This window comes from Notamacropus eugenii, chromosome X, assembly GCF_028372415.1.
Source record: "Notamacropus eugenii isolate mMacEug1 chromosome X, mMacEug1.pri_v2, whole genome shotgun sequence".
NCBI classification, from domain to species: domain Eukaryota; kingdom Metazoa; phylum Chordata; class Mammalia; order Diprotodontia; family Macropodidae; genus Notamacropus; species Notamacropus eugenii.
The window spans coordinates 42432758-42451191 of NC_092879.1; the positions used below are offsets into that span (position 1 = coordinate 42432758).

Consider the following 18434-nt stretch of genomic DNA (forward strand, 5'->3'; position numbering starts at 1 on the left):
GTGTCTTACTGGAAAGATTACAAACAGAAAATCGATTCTTAGGTTCCCATGTATAGTTTGTAATTATGGCTAAAATGTATAATCAAAATTGAAAGATGACATATACATTCAAGTGTTATCAAACAATGATTAAGTGTTGATTGGAATGTCTATTGACTATGGCTAATCTCTTAGCATGACCCTGGCTATCTGCCAGACTGCCTCATTCCTGAGACAGTCATCTCTCCTAGAGAAATTCTTCTTCGGGCAATTAGCTAATGCTGCCTAACTCAGAGGTTTTATTTAGACTGATACCCATTAAGCATTTGGGGCAAATGTGAGGAATTAAAGTTCATTTGTATTTTTCCAAAGCTTTAATGCCTCATAGGACTATCTTTGTTCATGAATGAATTGTCAACAGGCCAGTGTTTGCTCCCATCTGAATATTAAATTCCAAAACGTACCTTGTCTAGGGGCCTGTATGGGTTTTTAGTAAAAGCTGGGTCATCATAGGAGTTCCCCTAGGCAACTAATTTTACCAAAATCTAAACATGTCCAACCGCCCCTCCAAAGGTGGGCCATACAAAATTTTATTTCTCACAGAATGGGTAGAATGCAAGCACCGTTGGTTAAAGACACTTACAATGAGAGAGACTGGTTCACTCCTGATGCTCAAACATTTTCTAGATCAACAAGGAGCAACTTACCAGAATTTCTCTTTGATACAAACTTCAGATTTGTGCTGACTACTGAGCAGATCACAAGAGCCAAGAGAATTGGTGGCTTCATCTTTCATACCCCAGGGTAGCTGAAAAAAAAAATAAACAAGAATATGAAGTCTGTATCATAGTTTGTTGCCTCACCAAAGCTATAGCTAGGTGTCCACATTTCTCAAAGACGAGCTATAGCTTAATCTTGGGGTTTATAGTTTTATCTTTATGCAAAGGTGGGAAACATGAAGATTCCAAGGAACAGTTTATGAATAACTCATCCCTCTGTACCAAACCTGCACTTAATCTCCTTGCCAGGGAGATAGATATAGCAGCCAAATGAAACACTAGTTTAGAATGTAAATTATTTATAAAATCTTACAAATGTCAAAGATTGTGAATAGTATGACCTCATAAAATAGCTAGCTAGAAGAAATAAACAAGTTAGAAATAAGAATGGTCAAAGACCAAATTAAACCAGGTCATCCTAAAGACATTTAAGGGTGAAACCAAGATGATACCAGAGACCAAAAAAATGGAAAAGATCTGTCAAAGATTTCTAGAACACATTCTTTTCTGCATCAAACAACACTGGAGCCATTACAGTGGTACTCTTAATTTCACAACCCATGATGCACTGCACAAGGAAGTCAAAATGGAAATAAATCACAGCTGGATCAGACCATGTGTACACAAGGTAGGTGTGAGCTGAAGGCAGCATACTTCTAGTAATAGCTAGCACTTTAAGGTTTGCAAATATATGTTACCTCATTTGAGTCTCAGAACAACCCGGGGAGGCAGGTATTACTAACCCCTCCATTTTACAAATGGAGAAATTAAGACTGAAAAAGGACAAATGATTTGGCCAGCATCCCAAGTGTGTAAGGTAGAATTTGAACTCAGGTCTTTCTACCCACTGTATCACCTAATTGCCCTAAGCATAATTTTAACTGCAGTGAGGGATTGGTTCTCAACCTATTTAGGACAAAAAAAGATACTAAAAATTAAGGGTGGGACTTATAGATGGGATTCCAATGGAGGAAGGTGAACAAGAATATAGAAATAATTAATACAAAGAGAGAGTGGTTTTCACTAGTCAAAATTCAGAATCAAAATTAAGGAGTTTTGCTGCTGATAGATATGCATGAAAAAGGTTAGACTATGGGTCAAATGGGTGAAAAATAGTGACTTTAATCTTTTTTGTTTACTTTGTATTTTGGCTCAAATTCATTTGCAAGGCAAGGCAGAGAACATAATGGGAATTTCTTATTCTAAGTCAGACTGTCTGGGACAAAGAACTGTGATCTCAGCCCAGATACAGAGCAAAGAAGACTGAATCTGCAGGGAACATCCTGCTGCTTTCTTCATGTCTTGGAAGTCCTGGTACTACAGAGACAGTTTAATGCTCTTTCACAAGAACTGACCCTGGCCCAAGGACTACTGGTTTTGAGAGTGCCTTTAGACTACTGCTATTGCTATTATACAGGCTTTACAACACACACAGAGTATGCTGTAGGGATGTAAAGTACAAGACAAAGAAAGGAACAGAGAATTAGTAACAACATGCTGGGTGGTGCAATGGGTAGAGTACTGGACCTGGAGTCAGGAAGACTTGGGTTCAAATATGATCTCAGACTCTACCTGTGTGACCCAGGGCGAGTCACTTAACTTCAATTTCCTTATCTCTAAAATGGAGATGGTAACAGCACCTACATTATAGGGTTATTGGGAGACTCAAATGAGATAGCATATCTATGCAAACCTAAAGGTGCTTTGAATGTGTTAGCTACACAATCAAATCCAATGCATCCAAGATTAGGAAGGAAGCAGAAAACTGCGAAAGAATTTTTGCAAATAGTATCTGTGATAAAGATCTCATTTCTAAAATATATAGAGAACTGAGTCAAATGGACAAGAATATAAGTTATTCCCCAATTGATAAATGGTCAAAGGATATGAACAGGCAGTTTTCAGAGGAAGAAATTAGAGATATCTATAGTCATATGAAAAAATGCTCTAAACCACTATTGATTAGAGAGATGCAAATCAAAACAACTCTGAGGTGCCACGTCACACCTATCAGATTGGCTAACATGACAAAACAGGAAGATGATAAATGTTGGAGTAGATGTGGGAGAGTTAGAACACTAATTCATTGTTGGTGGAGCTGTGAGCTGATTCAACCATTCTGGACAGCAATTTGGAACTAGGCCCAAAGGGCTACAAAAATGTGCACACCCTTTGACTCAGCAATACTGCCTCTCGGACTGTATCCCCAAGAGATCATAAAAATGGGAAAGGGTCCCACATGTACAAAAATATTTATAGCAGCTCTCTTTGTGGTGGTCAAAACTGTAAATCAAGGGGATGGCTCATCAATTGGGAAATGGCTGAATAAATTATGGTATATGAATGTAATGGAATACTATTGTGGTATAAGAAATGATGAACAGGAAGACTTCAGAGAGGCCTAGAAAGACTTATATGATCTGATGCTGAGCAAAGAGGCAGAACCAGGAGAACTTTGTACACAGCAACAACCACAGTGTGCAAGGATTTTTTCTGGTAGACTTAGAATTTCATTGCAATGCAAGGACTTAAAAAATTCCCAATGGTTTTTAAGGAAAAATGCCTTCTACATCCAGAGAAAGAACTATGGAATTCAATTGCAGACTGTAGCAGGTCATTTTCTTTTGTATTACGTTTTGGTTTGTTATATGATTTCTCCCATTCATTTTAATTTTTCTATACAACATGACTATGGTGAAAATGTATTTAGTAGGAATGTATGTGTAGAACCTATATAAAATTGTATGCCGTCTTGGGCAGAAAAGGGGGAGGTGGGGGGAGGGAGATGGAGGGAGGGAAAGAAAAGATCTAGGTTGGATGGTAGTGATTGTGGCACACTGAAAATAAAAGAATAAATAAATAAAAGTGCTAGCTAATAGAAGTATGCGACCTGTAGATAAAAGGAGATATATGTTAAACACTTTGCAAACATTAAAGTGTTATGCAAATGCTAGCTACTATTATTATTGTTGTTACTAATACATTAATCAAAGAGTGATAGACCCTAACATTCCTAAAGAAACAACAGTTAACGTTCTGGAGACTATTTGGAACTATGGCCAAAGAACTATAAATCTGTGCATACCCTTTGACCCAGCAAAACCCACTGGACATCGTACCCCAAAAAGACCAAAGGAAATGGAAAAGAACCTATATGTACACAAATATTTAAAACAGCTCTTTCTGTGGTGGACAAAAATTGAAAACTGAGGGGATGCCCACCAATTGGGGGAATGGAGGAACAAGTTGTGGCCTATGATTGTGATGGAATACTATTATGCTTTAAGAAATGATGAACAGGAGAAATTCAGAGAGGCCTGAAAGGACTTATATGAACTGACACTGAGTAAAAGGAGCAGAACCAGGAGAACATTGTACGCAGTAAAAACCACAGTGTGCGAGGAATTTTTCTGGTAGACTTAATCCTTCACAGAAATGCAAGGACCTAAAACACTCCCAAAGGACACTTGAGGCAAAATGCCATCCACATCCAGAGAAAGAACTATGGAATTGGAATGCAGATGGAAGCAGAATATTTTCTCTTGTGTTATGTTTTGATTCGGTTTGTTTTTTTCTCATGGTTTCCCCCATTCATTTTAATTCCTCTATGCGACATGACTAATGTAAAAATGTGATTAATAAGAACATACGTATAGAAACCATTTACGGTTGCATTCTGTCTCAGGGAAGGGGAGAAAATTTAAGACTTATGGAAGTGATTATAGAAAACTGAAAACAAATTAAAAAATAAATAAATGACTTTTAAAAAAAGAAATGATCGTGGAGATTATTTCAGAATAAACCTGGAAAGATTTACATGAATGGATACAGGGTGAAGTGAGCAGAACTAGGAGAAGGTTGTACACAGTAACAGCAATATTGTAAGATTATCAACTGCAAATGACTTAGCTATGATCCAAGACAATTCCAAACAACTCATGATGAAAAAAGCCCTCCGCCTCCAGAGAAAGAACTGATGGAGTCTGAATGTAGATCAAAGTATACTATTGTTCACTTTATTTTTTGTGATTTTTTTGGCTTATGTTTTCTTCCACTACATGATTAATATGGATATATGTTTTGCATTACTGCACACGTATAACCTATATCAAATTGTTTGCTGTCTCAGGGAGTGAGTAGGGGAGGAAGAGAATTTGGAACTCAACATTTTTAAAATAAATGTTAAAAATTTACATATAATTGGGAAAAATAAAGTATTATTCAAAAAAACAATGATTAATGGGACTGTTTGGTAACTAATCAGTAAACCCTCTCACCATGATGATCACCAGGAATTAGCTCTCCAAAATGGCAACTTTAGGAGAAATGAGTAAATGAAGACCAAGTTTGGAACACTCTGGTGAGCACGGAAATACGCTGAGCAGCTCGTGTGTCTTCAGCGGTGAAAGCACTAAGCCCAGTAACTCGAAATGCAGTCATGATATTTAAGGATGGAATATTACCATTCTTTTCAGAGAGGCAGCTCTGTCAGCTGCATGGGGATGCCTTGAAGTGTGGGCTGAAACAGGCAATAGGGCTTATACCAGGTAGTACAGGGATGAGGCAAAGAAACATGAATGATTACTGGAGAGCCTCAGGGGATCTTTTTATGATGCTACATAGACAAAGTACAACACTCCAAGACTATAGGACTGGAAGTTTTTCAGAGCTGGATAGCCAATTTGCTAGTGCTGAAAGTGGGGGTGACATTCATGTAAAGATTCTAACTATCTCTCATGAGAAGGGAGAGAAAGCCTTGACTTTGTGTTAGGTTTGCAGAAGCTGCCACAGAGAGATGTAATCCATGGGACATTGCCTGTGGGCCAATTTAGGCTGGCTCAAGGTCTCAGGATTAGGACTGCAGGCCAGGAGGATGCTGGCAGGCATTACAGCTCATTTTTTATGGAGCTACCTCTTCATAAGCAAAAGAATCAGCCTTGAGCTAGTCAGTCAGCAAGCATTTGTTAAGTACTGAGTACATGTCAGGCACAGTGCTAAGGATACACAGAAAGGCAAAAGACAGACACTGCCCTACAGGAACTTCTAGTCTAATGGGGGAGACAACATGCAAGTAGCGATACATAAACAAGCTATAGACAGGATAAATTGGAGATTATCAACAGAGAGAAGGCACTAGAACTAATGGGGACTGGGAAAGACTTCCTATAGAAAGCAGGATCTTACCTGAGACTTAACAAAAGCTAAAGAAGACAGGGGAGAGACATGAGGAGCTGGTTATTCAGAATTAACACATTGGCTACTGTATCCAAAGGAAAAGCATATGGGGAAGGAGAGAACACTGGAAAAAAGCAAAATGGCCTTGCAGGATTCTAAGACATCTCAATATGGATCACTACGGTCAAACAAGACATTAGCCTGGATCACTCCAATTCCACTGCAAGAATCTGAAAGGAGTTCTGCTAGGAAACAGCCTCGTGGACAAAGTCACCCCTCCTGGAAAGGAAAGTCAAGTCAACAAAGGGAAATGGAATTTGGGACCAGAGACCATAGCAGACTTATGAAAGAAGTGCAGTGGCAAAACACATCTCACAGTGTCAAGCTATGTTGTCTCAAGAAGAACATGAGAACTAAGTAGATTTTAAAAAAGCATCAGGAATGAAGATATAAGAACCTGAGAGCCATTGAACTGGCATTGAGAAATGCTGCTGAGGTAGGGTGGGGCACCCCTGGATCTCAAAAAGCTAAGTTTTACTTCACCCACTCTTCCTTGGTCTTTTCCCCAAACCTCAAGCAGCAGTGACTATGAAGATTTAAGATGAAGCATGCTCTGCTATGTCATTGTATTCCAGTCATTTTGTGAGAGATATTTGCAAAACATACTTCTTCAGCCTTTATTGGGATTAGGTTTCTGTGAACTTTAGGCAATAACTGGTCACATATGGGCAACATTGCTATGAGTTAAAGCTACCTAAGGAAATCATGGGTATTTAAAATAAGAGAGGTATCATGACTCTAGTGTGTCCAGGCACATCAAATGAAACAGCGAGATCAACTCCATCCTGCTCAAAGTGTAAGCAGAGTACTATAGGCAGCAGGTGGGACACAAAACCTGGATGTCCTGACAATTCATGCTTTTTATACAAAGCAGAGTGAAGCCAGTGGTGACAGAAAGCAGGAACAATTCCATCTCAATAGCAGATCCAGAGATGTTTAGAGAGTTTAAAACATCCAGAGATGTTTAATTTTAGAGAGTCTCCTGTGCCTGAGGAATGAATGAATCATTTGAGGAAGAAACTTGGGCAGGACTGCTACACTCTCATTGCATGAGTGGGAAATAGAGTTTGGTCAAGAAGTAAGTCTGTTCAATGCCTCAAATCCTTTTCAAATCTTAAAGATTTTCCTCTTGGATAGGAAAGACTTTAGGCACCATCTGAAAGAGCTATTCACCAATGGGATCACAGATTTCCTTCACACAGAGATGAAGTCATTTCTTCTTCACCTCATATCAGAGGCTGAGATCAGACTCCTTTGTCCCAAACAACTAACTGACTTAGGGTTAGAAATTTCTAAGAGTTTGCTGTGTTTCCATGCAAATGAACTTGGTCCAGAGAAAGGGGGTAAGGTAAGGAAGCTTTAATTCCAGTCTTTAATTTATATAGTGACACAGATACAGCTATGATATAGATATATCTGTCAGCAGCCAACTTCCCCAGCTTGAGTGCTATATTTTGGCAACACTTTGCTATCCCTCTACACTCCAAACTTGTATGACTATCAGCTCTATGAATCTATAAAAGAATAATTTTCACATCTGTGGATGAATAATAGCTCACATTTTCACATCATTCGGAAGTTTGCAAAACATTTTATATACACATCTGAATCTCTCAAAAATACCATAAGATAGATAACATTAGTGTCTCCATTTTACAGAAAAGAAAACTGAGGCTCAGAAAGGTTAAGTGAAAATAAGAGAAGAAAACAAACAAGCCTTCAGAAATCGCATTCTATGACAGACCCCAAACGATATACTTTTACAATGCTGAAACTAGAAGGGACCTCAGAAGTCATCTGGTTCAATTGCTTCACTTTACAGATGAGAAAGGTAAAACTCTCAGGTATTAAGTGACTTGTCCAAGGTCACACTGAACCTGAGTCCTTTAACTCCAAAATCAACATCTTTCACTCACACAATTGACAGAAAGGTGGACAGAATATAACATCCCATTATGCTTTTTACTTGTTGACAATTTGAAAAGAGCATTGGATTCAGGACAGTAAGATGCTCACCTAAAGCCTTTCCTCCAACAATCTGACTCCCATGTATATATTAAAACCATAAAACATTCTTTGATTAGATACAACAGAGATAACTTTGTTACATGATCTAATCATTAGAACCAGACAAGATATACAACAGGAAAATGCATGCTAGCCAAAAGTGGCATTTGATACCATGGAGGATGTCTCAGCCCAGAGTCCAAATAGAAGAATCCCCAATGGATAGTTAGTTCCTTGCAGATATTACTCGTTGTGGATGACATGACTTCATCAAGCCCCAAAACTTGCAAAGCCTTCCAAATGAAATCCATTATCACTCTAAATTATTTAGCCTATCTATCCACTTGGGTAAAACCAATGCCTGTCGACAGCAAATTCCTCCAGCTCAGTATAAATTTTGGCAAGCAAGATACTTTGCCTTGTGGCAAAAGTGCTAAGATATATCTGTGAATGGACAGCCCTATCAGCTGGCTCATCTATGTACGTATCTTGGACTGAAAATGGACAATGAATTATGCCCAAAAGTAAAGAAGAAGAAAGCAAGATAGATTGCACTTGGGAAATTATGAAACACTTCCAAGGACCCCAACCTTATTTTTGAAACAAAAATTCATATTTTTGACATCTATATTTTTCTGATTAAACTACAAATCACAGATTATTTAAGGAATTACACTTGAACATCAACCAAAGGAGAGATATATGGTGGTGGTGAATACACTATCTCATACTACCAACAATGCGCTGACAAAAAAAAGGCATAGAAAATAATATCCAAAAAACACATAAGCTGTAGAGGATTTGGGTCAGACCTTTTCTCCTGTAGAAGGCAAAAAAAGCTAATTTTAATTCTTCTACACAGCATGACTATAGTGAAAATGTATTTAATAGGAATGTATGTGTAGAACCTCTATAAAATTGTATGCCGTCTCAGGGAGGATCAGGGGAGGTAGGGGGGAGGACGGGGGAAAGAATAATCTAAGTTATATGGCAGTGATTGTACAATACTGAAAACAAATAAAATTAATTTTAAAAAAAACTAATGCAATCTTGGACTGCAGAAAGAGAGACACAACTTCTGGGAATAAGTAGATGATAATCTCTCTGTACTCTGCCGTGGTTGGTCATATAGCACCTGGAGTACTACTATGTGAAGTTCTAGATCTCAGTTATAAAGGGATACGAATAAGCTGGAGAAGATCCAGAGGAAGAAAACGATAATGGTTAAGGGTCTCAAGTTCACATCCTATGATGATTAGCCTGAGGAATGAATGAGGAAGGAAACAAGCATTTATTAAGTACCTATCATGTGCTAGGCACCATACTAAGCACTTTACAAATATTCTCTAGTTTGATCCTTGCATCAATTCTGTGAGGTAGGTACGATTATTATCTCAGGAAAACTGAGGTTAAATGACTTACCTAGAGTCACACAGCTTGTCAGTGTCTGAAACTAGATTGAAACTGAAGTCCTCCTCATTCCAGAGCAGATATTCTATCCACTATGCTACCCAGATGCCTCCATTCAGCCATTTCTCAGTTGTATTTGACTCCCTGTGACCCTGTTTGAGGTTTTCTTGGCAACAGTACCAGAGTGGTTTGCCATTTCCCTCTCCAGCTCATTTTACAGATGAGGAAACTGAGGCAAAGAAGGGTTAAGTGACTTGCACAGCTAGTGTCTGAGGCCAGATTTGAATTCAATAAGATAAGTCTTCCTGACACTTCATCCACTACAGCACCACCTAGCTGTCCTCAACTGCCTCTGAGAGAGATGAAGATTCAGAAGATCATGTTAACCATATTCAAGCTCTTGAAAAGCTGGTGTATGGAAGAGAAATCTGATTTTATCTTGTTGACCCTAAAGGGCAAAAGCAGGAGAAATGGGAATAAGTTCCAAAGAGGACAGTTTAGGTTTAAAGGAAGGGAGAACTTGCTCACAATAAGAGTTGTCAAAAAGTGGATTAGGCTGTCTCAGTAGGTTCTGGGCTCCCTCGAGAGGTTCTGGGTTCCCACACATTGGAGGTTGGATAAGTCCTCCTGTGTTGATCTATATAGCCAAAGAAATCTCTTCCAACTTTAAAATTCAATGATTCTTTGATAATATCTCTTCACATAGAATACGTTTTAGGACCGTAATCTTTTCTGAAAAGTGACAAAAACAAGAAAAGTGGATTTTAGAAGACTTTGTAAAGTATCCTCCTTCATATTTGTGACATCATAAATTTTTTTTTTCCCAGAACACAAATTACAGATATGTGAGTGATATGCAGAGGTAAATGAATGTTAAGCATGTACTTTTTGGTAAGAGTTCAAAAACTATTTCCACCCTCTTATCCAAATGACTTTCCATTCTTTATAAAGTTATATATTCAGCATCTGAGTCTGAACCACATAACCACCATTAGAGAATCACAACAATTAGGCCACTTTTCTCTTCTTTTGACTGATTAGAGCTAGGATATGTTAATTACTTGGACCTGGATAAGTATTTCACGATACTTACTTGTTATGCTCATTCATTCCAAAAGCATTTATTGAGCACCTACTGAATATTCTATACTATGTGAGATGCAAACCAAGTGGATCTATCTTGAATTTAATTGAATTTGTCAAACTAAAATTGGTTTCTACTATCGGAGGTCTTCCTATGTAGTCAGAGAAAAAAAGACAGGCATATTAGAGAAGTGAGTCCAATGGCTAAGGGCATCAGATCTAGTGTGACAAACTAATATGATGAACAGATGACTTACATTTCTCTTTACAAGTGAAAAACTGGCAAAACTGTCAATACAAATTATCAAACAGATCAATACAACCCATCTCTCATCCACATCCATCTGAAAGTCCACTGGGCAAAAAAAGTAATGTCTGGAACCAAAACTGGATCTGAAGGATAAGAACTGGGTTCTGACTTCAGACTGTCATTTACTGTGTGACTTTGGGCCTATAACTGTGAGTGTGTTGAACTGCATGGCCTCAAAGGTTCCTTCCAGTCCTAGACCTAAGACCCCAACATAAAGTTCCACAAGTGTTTATATACTCCAAGTATCATAAGCAGAAGCCCGTGGAAATCTTATATTTCCATTTTCTCTAACCATTGCATAAGAAACTTACTGTTTTCAAAGAAAGCATATGGGAATTATGTAGAATGTTTTTATTCACTTGTTTCCAAGTTTTCAGTCCCTTATTGTTACTGAAAAATCTTTGCTCTAACTTGGGCTATCATGATGTAACGACTCTTACTCCTGAATTCCACAATTCCACTTTGGGATTTCATGCTGTTGCTGATTCCCCGGGGTTAGCTTGTTCATCCCCCACAAGACCATGGAAACATTTGAAAGGATGCAGACTGTGACAATGGCTAATGAAGGCATTAGGATTCTTTTTTTCTTAACCTCTCCTGGGAGTCCCAAATCCTGAGAGGAGTTGGGCCATCTTGACAAGAGAATTCAAAAACGTAATTGAACTAAATCTTCTGACAGATAATTGTAATGATGGTGTTATGCTCTGATGATTTGATTTTCAAGTGTAGCCTTGCAAATTACTCTCTCCATTTTACTCTTTTCCGTCATTTTTTATTGGTCTGGGTATATCTGACCATTGTGTCATGCTGGGATGTTTTAAGCACCTCTAACTGCAATCTCTGGGCTCTAGAAACGAAAGCAAGTTTTACTTATGTATTGATTTTGACACAACTAATAGTCCTGATGAAAAAGCCAGCTAGACTACAAGGGAAGAAGAGGTTTGATCATTTCTTTCATCACACCATAGGAGGGCATTATTATTTATCAGCATTTTAATACCTAAAAATTTATTAACAATAATTCTGATGGTCTGTTTATTCCTAACTACAATAAAATCTCAGCTCATCAGAATTTCCCCTCGTACAGTCTTCCCCAAGCCCACCTACTGTCTACTTTACCCAATTTTGAATACAATGCCATCAAAAACATATTGGCCCCAAACTACAGGATGTAAGCTCCCTGAGAGGAGGAGCTATTTTGTTTCAGTTTTGTATCCCTGGCAGGTAGCACTGTGCATGGCACATAGTAGGTGCTTTTTAAAAACTTGTTCAATATCAGGGAACTTGATAAAGAAAACAAAAAGCAATCTCTAGAGAAAGCTCCGTGGTGAGAACATATTCATCAAAGTCTATTAAATTTTCTTCATTAACTGACAGATACACAACAATAATCCCCAAGGCCTTCAATCAATAAATAAATGGGCAGTTATGCTCACTGCATTCCTCTAGTGCCACCTCAGTCATTAGGATCCTTCTTTCTCTCTCCCATTACCACTTCCAGACCCGCCTTTTGCACCATCTGTATGTATATTGCCCTTTCCACAGACCTGTCATCTACCTGATGACCGAGTCATTCTCCTGACCCTCTTTCCTTAAGGAATTCTGTACCTGTCTCATTATCTTCCTCTCAATCCCAGGCTATTCCTTTCTTCTAGGTGATGTCAATATTTACATTAATGCCCGTTAAAATGCTATAGCCACCCCACCCCCTCATCACCCTCCCCAACAGCTATGACTTCCATACCTTTATATCCACACTTTACCTCAGCCTTCCCTAGGATGGTCCCATCATAGACTTCAACCTCACTAGTGACTTTGAATTCTGAAATGCCCCTCCCTAATTCCAATCTCCTCTCCTCCCATCTTTCCCACTGTATCTGCTATCCTTTATCTGTTCTTTTTCCTCAATGCACTACCCAGTCCCCTAAGAGATGCTGAAAGAGAAATGGGACTGCATCCAACTCAAATCTGCTGCTAGTTATTAACTAGACTCCAGGCAACAAAGGGGACAGGACATGCTAGTAATGGTAGCCAATGTTTATCTAACACTTAAGGTTTACAAAGTTCTTTACACATATCTCATTTTAGCCTCACAACAACCCTGGGAAATAGCTGCTATCATTATCCCGTTTTACAGATGACAAAACTGAGGAAAACAACCCTGCGTCACACTATTAATAAGTGTGAGTTCTCTTTTGAACTCGGGTCTTCCTGACCATAGGTCAAACCGTCTATACGCTGCACCACCTAGTGACTCCTAGTAATCAATGCAGCAGTGAGGCTGAGAAACCATTCCGTTGGGTGTGTATGAAGGAAAAAGCACGGACCAGTTATTGAGTAGACAATAGAATACTAGTAGTGACATAGGTTAGAGAAAGGTTGTGGTGGGAGGGAGGACAAAAAAAGGAGGTCCTGAGCTGAAAACAGACACAGAAATTGTATCATTGACTTGGAGAGGCTTTGAACTTGGGAAGAAAGTCAGAAATTGAATTTGCCAAGAGAAATCTGGGAGAAACTGTACACTTAGGACTTGGGGAAAAAACAGTTGAGATTCATTCTTAAAAGGAGAGAGTAAGATGGCCCTTAGAATGAACTGTTCTAAAACAGATAAATGGTCAGAGGCATCTATCAAGGGGAAAAAATCCAAGCTATCATCAACCATATGAAAAATGCTCCAAATCATTAATAGCTAGAGCAATGCAAATTAAAACAGCTCTGAGGCTGCACATCCATGAGACTGGCAAAAATGACAAGGAAAATGGCAACTGTTGGAGGGGCTAAAGAAGAACTAAAACATTAACATACTGCTGGTGGAGCTATGAACTGGTCCAGACAGTCTGAAAAACAGTATATCCCAAGAGTCATTCAGATGCGTATATCTTTTGATCCAGCAATACCACTACTAGGTTTATGCACAAAAATATTTATAGCAAAACTTTTCGTGTTTTTGAAAAGAACTGGAAACAAGGGTTCCCATCAAAAACTGGAATGGCTGAACAAAATAAGGTATATGAATATGACGCAGTATTACTATGCAATAAGAAACAATCAAAGGGCCAGGTTGTGCCATCTCCTGATATGAAATGGCACAAAATAAAGTGAGAAGAAGGAAGATTACTATTTATACAATGACCTCAATGCTATAAAGGGAAAAGCAGTTTGAAAGACTTAAGGATTCTACCAATTATGACTCCAGAAAACTAATTATAAAGTATACTTCCCATCTCTTGGAAGAGAAGTCATGAGAACATCAATTTAAAGCTTCAAAGGACTTCACAGGTCACCAAGTGTAACTTCTTAATTTTACTGAGGCCCATGGAGGTGAAGTCTTGCCCAAGGTCACACAGTTGGCAAATATTATTGACCATCACTGTAGAGAAAGACCTATAGAAGAGAAGGACAGGCCAATGAGCACCCAGTCCTTAGAGTAAGATGCTATGCTTGGAGGCTTCATAAGCCTTCCTCCAGGAATGCAAGGCCTTTTCCCTCCCAATTTCTGTCCCCTATCCTAACCAATATCCTCTGTGTCCTGTAGATTTACTGCACTGTCACCAAAAGCTGCTAAGCCACAATGGATATGCATACAAAAGACAGACAAACTCTCTGATTTCCCTGGAGATGAGAGAGAGGAAAGATCTATTGTTAAGTCTCTGGGTTCAGGATGAGACAACAACTGCAGGGCCCAGCCACCATGTTGGTGGTACTTTTGTGTCTCTGGTTTTCAGACTCTGGCCTCTGTTGTGTTTTTTTCTGATCTACAGTAAAGCAGTCCTAGAGACTTAAAGAACCAGGTTGGAAGGGGAGGTTATGTGGTCCTTTGAACAAATCCAAACTTCAAAGAACAGTCAAAGAGCCTCATTTGAGGCCCTAGAGGGCCACATGTGGCATCAAAGCCACAGGTTCCCCCCCACTCTGACTAGGTTATGAGTTTGTGAGTTTCAAATGATCAGAAGAATCATCACCACCCCCTAAACAACCAGAGCTAGCAGTATCAGTAGCCAAAGGACCTGCTTGACCCAGTTCAGTAGTGAATTGACCAAGTCCTTGTGTGCAGCAAGCAAGGAAGTCCACTGGCTACATCACATCCAGCAGTGAACTCCAGAACCAAAAGAATACTCTTCTCAAGTAGTCTCCACCTGGGTTAGTACCAGAGAGTTTGGGGCATGTGCTAAGGACCAGGCCCTCAGCCACCAGTTCCTCCATTGCACATAGATTCTTCAGACACAACCAATACCACACTAATTTGTTTAGCATGACTGTACTTATTTGTTATAAGAAAGGGCTTTTATTTAGGAAACTGAACTGTGGGGAAAGATGAGGGAGTAGTAATAGTGATGTAAAAATAAAGAAAAACATGAATGAATCATTTAAAAAAACACAAAAGAGAGCAGAAGAAAGCACATAGGGGGAAATAAACAATCAAAGCAATGTTGATATTACCATGATAAAATTAATATTTAAAACCGCTAGTACTGATGTCATAGTGATTTTTCTTAAGCAAAAGACATGACTTTAAAGAAGACATGACACATCACTGCCTTACTCAAAAAACCATAGTGGCTCCCTATTGCCTCTAGTATAAAATAGGAACTCTTTTGTTTGGCTTTTAAAGCCCTTCCCAGCATGGTCCCATCCTATGTCTTCAATCTCACTGGATATTACTACCCTTCCTACAAGCTCTGATACAACTAAATTAGGTTTTTCCCTATGTTGCACATGACACTTTGTCTCCTAGCTTTATTAGCTATCCCCATGACTGTAATGCACTCTGTCCCTCCAGGTGGAATTTATCTTTTCTTTTCAAAATATAGTTCAAGCATTGCCTTTTACATTAACCTTTCCTGATATCCACTCAACACCCCCACCCCAAGCAACCAGAGTTATTAGAATCAGCAACCAATTGACCTGCTTGACCCAGTTCGCCAGTGAATTGACTGAGTCCTTGTGTTGTACAAGCAAGGAAGTGACTCATCCATTGGTCATGTCACACTCAGCAGTGAACTCCTGAACCAGAAGAATATTCTTCTCTACTAGCCTCCACTTAGGTTAGTATCAGAGAATTTGGGGCAGAATTTTTTAAACTTTAGGGCTAATGCCCTCCCCTCCCAAACTACCTTGCATTTAACCATTTTGCATTTATTCTCTTTATATTTACTCTGTATACACATATATTTACGTGTTGTCTCCCCTGTTAAAATGTAAGATTTTTGAGAATAGGGATATATTTCAATCTTTTTACTTCTATCTCCAGCACCTGGCACATAATAGGTATTTAATAAATGGTTGTTGATTTAAAAAAAAGCTGTATGTAATAGAGTCACAGTCACAGTTTCATTTACAATCCTTACTGATCTTCTTTTTATATGGAAATGTTCCTATTTGTTGATGACTTTCCATTTCATGATAATTTTTTTTAAAGTAAGCAATGCCTGTAGTCTGAGGAATCATAAGAGTAAAGCCATAATGAGGGATAAAGCAAAGAGTAGTGGAGATTCGGTGATGCCCCCATCTGCTCAAGGATACTGACATAGTCAATTGCTGACCAGATAACAAGAGAGGCCGATTTCCTTCCACAAACATGTAACGAAGGCAACCTCTCAAAACTTAAATAAAAGAGAGAGATAATTCACACTTCTAATATTTCACACATATACAAATGATAGTGCCAGAAGGAACCTAGAAAGTACCACTAAAGATGAGTAACTTTTTAGTTGCTCAGACTGAAGAGACAGGGACTCAACTAAAAATTTCTTCACTGCTGACCTCTGAAAGCAAGGGATACAGAAGAGAAAAAACTGATTTATTTCTATTGGGAAGTGAAAGCTGGTTAGTAGACACAATTGATGGAGTGTGAAAGTGAGATTTGGATTTCTAGTCAACAGCTTAAAACATCAGGAGTCAAGACTCCTGGACATGGAGTGAATATACCTAACCAAGGCTGGTAAGAATGCATCTGCCTGATGTCTTGCGAATCTAATCCAAAAGCCTTTAAACCAAAAAGGATGAAAGAGGAAAAGAGAAAACTGCCTTGTGTAATTATCAAGAAAGCTAGAAATGAGCACATGAAAACATTCTTAAATGAAAACAACTCTTAGGTTTTGCCTCACCCCATGCAAATTGGCAGATGAAAAAAATTGTGGGAAGAGCTAACGTTGGAAGGACTGTGAAAAGATGAGCTCATTGTTAAGGGAGCGATAAAATTATCTAACCACTCTAGATTTCTATTTGGAATTATACAAAAAAAGTGACTAAACTGTCCCTATTCTTTGACCTAGTGAACTCACAACTGGTCTCGTATTCCAAAGAAGTCAAAGACAGAAACAAAGGTCCAACGTAGACCAAAATATTCATAATAGCATTCTTTGTTGTAGCAAAGAGCTAGAAACAAAAATGGGTGCCCATTGATTAGGATATGGTTAACTTTTTTTTTAATTTTTAAAACTATGGTACAGGAATATGACTATTATTGTGTAATAAGAACTGAAAGTATAAGGAATTCAGAGAAGTAGAAAATTTTTATGAACTTATGCAGAGTAAAATTAGCCAAACTGAAAAAACAATATGTACAATGACTTATAATGATATAAATGAAATGGTCCAAGAAAAGAAACCAGATTCTGACCATAAAAAACCAATGAAGGTCCTAGAGAAAAAATGAGACATTTCTCTCCTTCTTGTGGCAGTGAGGTGGGACGGGGATATAAAGGCAGAATATTGTATATATTTACACACGAAGTTTCCATATCAAATGTTTTTATCCATTTTTGTTCCTTCAGTTCCTTCTTATGGTCTCATGGACTTTTACCGTTGGCCCATACTCAGAACTTTTGACCTGTTCTGCTCACAAGTTGTATCTATGTCCCATCCCTGCTCCCAACCCCCGAGTTTCTTGTCTGGGGACTGGTTCCTGCCCTGAACTTTCCTCTTCATGGATGTCCTAACTCTGGGTATGACTTCTGATATCAGGAGACTCCACTAGGAATGAGACATGTAGTCCTAAGGCAGTTAATTGGCATACCCTCTCCAGAGGATATGTCAACATTGATTTGATTACTCTGCCCAAAGCAAAAGGTAGAGGACAAAAAGGAAGTATGCATAGGGCAGAGCAGACAGTAAGATATCAGGGGGTGAGGAAATGGCTAGATTAATTCCCCTAGGGAACAAAAGGCACAATCCCTTGGAAGTCTATTCCCGACAGGACTCTTCCAAGTGGGGTGAGGAGAAGAAAGAAAGTGGCAGAGCAGACAGCAAATTCTTTTACATGACTGGATAGGAAGCATGGTCTGGGGGCCATTAGATATACTAGGTGAGATGAGTTTGTACTTACTTATCAATAATTTGAGCTCTGCTCCAGGGCCCAGTTCCAAAGCTCACCCAGGGAGGCTGGCATGATCTCTGGAGGTCTGGTTTAGAAGGTACTGTTCTAGGTGGGGAGTGGGGGACCAATAGCTCACATTTTATTCAACACCTTCTCTGCCAACTCCTCTTTGCCTATCCCTTATCCTCCTCCCCTCCCACCCCATCATTCTGGCTTCTATTCCCTTGGTCACAGCTTTATAATCTATATTCACAAGTCACTACCACTCAGAGTCCTGGTACTGATACAAATACTTCTATCCACAAATAAAAGA

At 38.9% G+C, this 18434-nt stretch overlaps 1 protein-coding gene across 1 annotated transcript in view; it reads right to left on the reverse strand.

Moving 5' to 3' along the window:
• Positions 1-18434, reverse strand: part of IL1RAPL2 (interleukin 1 receptor accessory protein like 2) — a 954343-nt gene that overhangs the window by 871101 nt on the left and 64808 nt on the right. Inside the window, exon 2 of the mRNA XM_072626056.1 lies at positions 687-787. Within this exon, the coding sequence (XP_072482157.1) occupies positions 687-768 (82 nt within the window). The 5' untranslated portion in view covers positions 769-787. The remainder of the gene's footprint in view (positions 1-686; positions 788-18434) is intronic.